The sequence below is a fragment of the Myodes glareolus genome, chromosome 11 (assembly GCF_982192425.1).
Source record: "Myodes glareolus chromosome 11, mMyoGla1.1, whole genome shotgun sequence".
NCBI classification, from domain to species: domain Eukaryota; kingdom Metazoa; phylum Chordata; class Mammalia; order Rodentia; family Cricetidae; genus Myodes; species Myodes glareolus.
Genome location: NC_142036.1, coordinates 12,497,211 through 12,499,779, shown reverse-complemented (window position 1 = coordinate 12,499,779; position 2,569 = coordinate 12,497,211). Strand labels below are relative to the sequence as shown.

Sequence of the window (2,569 nt, the reverse complement as noted above, 5' to 3'; positions counted from 1 at the left end):
CAACTCTCCTTCTTTTTCTGCTTATCAAGAAGCGAGATTGCAGAGTCACATCATCTTGTGTAATTCTTTGAGTAAGCCCCCAGTTTTATAATGTCTTAGTAGGACCACATTGCCATTTCCACAGAACAGGCATCCCTTTTCATCCATTCCCATATTATGGTCTTATTCTTTCTTTGGTAAATGACACTCATATCATTAGTTACAGGCAACAAATTCTTTTGAGTTTATGATCCATTTCTGTGGTTATTAAAAATGACAGCTTTATGCAACCTCTTCTGTCCACTTTAACTGGTCAAGGTGAATGATCCCAAACAGAGGATGGAGGGCAGAACACTGTGTGCTCATGAGGACATCACCTCTCAACTCTGGGTTCCCAGAGCTATCTGTTAACCTTCTGACTCAGAAGAAAGATTGAGGGAGAAAGAGGGAGAATGATAGAGACTGTGACACAGACAGAGATAGGGAGACAGAGAGAGATAAAGGGAATCAAGGAGAAATACTATAATAAATAAACACACACAACACAACTGGAACCAGAAATTTAAATAATAATTTGGATATTCAAGCATTACTGCACACAATAGCTGTGGAGAAAATCCCTAAGTGTGATATGGAGAGGCAGTGCAGACACAGAGAAGTCCAGTCTTCCATGCTTCTCTAAGCAGGCTCTTCTGTGACTAAGATCTCTAAGTGCTCTCAGCGCCCCCTGCTGGTCCCGTGTTTCCCCACAAAGGTGTTTTTGTCTGTGCTCACAGTAGCATTCACTCACTGTGTTTCTTGTACAGTAATACATGGCTGTGTCCTCAGATTTCAGACTGTTCATTTCCAGGTACAAAGTGTTCTTGGCATTGTCTCTGGAGATTGTGAACCGGCCCTTCACAGCGTCGGTATACCAGGTGCTACCACCATTTTTATTAATCTCTGCGACCCACTCCAGTCCCTTCCCTGGAGCCTGGCGGACCCAGTCCATCCAGTAGTTACTGAAGGTGAATCCAGAGGCTGCACAGGAGAGTTTAAGGGACTTTCCAGGCTGCACTAAGCCTCCCCCAGACTCCAGCAATTGCACCTCACACTGGACACCTGTGAACACAAAGAATTCTGTTTAGAAAACTGACACAGAAAATATTTTTTCTTCCTCCTCTCCTCACAACACACAGCATCTTATCTTTATGAATTACCTTTTGAAATGAGGACAAAAGAAACCATTATAAGCCATAAGTCCATGGTGAGAGTCCTGTGTTCAGTGCTGAACCCTGACTGAGAGGACTTAAAAATCCAGGGCTTATTTCCTGTACCAGGGCTGCAGGGTCAGGGCAGGGCATGATTTTATGTGCACATAGAAATCTTATTTGCATATCTTCCTGCCACAAAGGCTCTGTAGTTAGACCTGGGCAGAAGGCAGTACACAGAGCAGATATAAGACATCATACACACTGATGACAGTTATAGAAACTGAAGCATTAATGTAGCTCTGTGTACACATTTTCATTGTTAGGGATTCACCAGATTGTATTTAGTTCTCTTTTCACCATATGCATAGAAAATGTTCTTGTTGCTGTCTGTCTTCCTCTCAGTGAATGCTGTGGGAACATATTTATATTTGTGGAACTTAATTGTTTGCATCCTGAAACAATACCTATGATCACTTTTTACCTCCCACTCTGCCTTTTCCTTTCCCATCTAAATACCACACAACACATGGCTGTCTTCATGCTGTCTTCGGTCAGTTTTTATTTCTGCATATCCATATAGTCAAAGTAATGGGGACATGTAATACATTTTTGTAACAAAACACAAAACTTTTGCATAAATTGTGTCTTTTCTGAAGACATTGTTTTTATTTTCCCAAATTCTCATGCTTTCTACCCACTCAGTCCCTTTCTCTCATTATACCCAACGTTTCCTTTCAAAACCTCTGTGCTTTTTCCCTCTTACCCTTCACTTAAGATGTCTTTTCCTGTCTTGACTTCCATTCTAGTTCTAAGCCTACAAAGCCAGATCACCAAATACAGAGTCTCAAACACACAATCTGGATTCTCTCCATAAGGCAGAAACTATCCTTCCCAATCTTCAATATGTTGTGTGATATAAGATTTCCAGTATCATTTAAGTTCTTCCAAGACTCAGACAGTACTGATGAAGAGGATGTGGGAAGAATGTAAGGAGTGGAACACAGGGAGTGGTTGATGTAGTAGGGTCATCTGTCTATGTGTTACTTTCATTGGTTAATAAAGAGACTGCCTTGGCCTTTGATAGGACAGCAGCTTAGAGAGGCGGAGTAGACAGAATAGAATGATGGGAACAGAAGCTCAAATGCCATGAGCTCTGGCCCAAGATGAATGTAGGTTAGAATCTTCCTGGTAAGCCACCACCTCATGGTGTTACACACATTAATAGAAATAGGTTAATCAAGATGTGAGAATTAGCCAATAAGAGGCTAGAACTAATGGGTCTGGCAGTGTTTAAAAGAAGAAAGTTTCCATGTAATTATTTCAGTGGTAAGCTAGCCGGGATCCTGGCCTCCGAGAATGCAGCCCGCTGCTTGTTTTACAAGTGGTGTTGTGAAATG

General features: G+C 41.7%; 1 gene segment (V, D, J or C); it reads right to left on the bottom strand.

The window, feature by feature from the left end:
• Positions 1 to 528: 528 nt before the first annotated feature.
• On the bottom strand, positions 529 to 1,302 carry LOC148120412 (immunoglobulin heavy variable 3-74-like). The segment is given in 2 exon segments: positions 529 to 1,080; positions 1,179 to 1,302. Coding segments are annotated over 2 exon segments (558 nt in total).
• Positions 1,303 to 2,569: the final 1,267 nt, after the last annotated feature.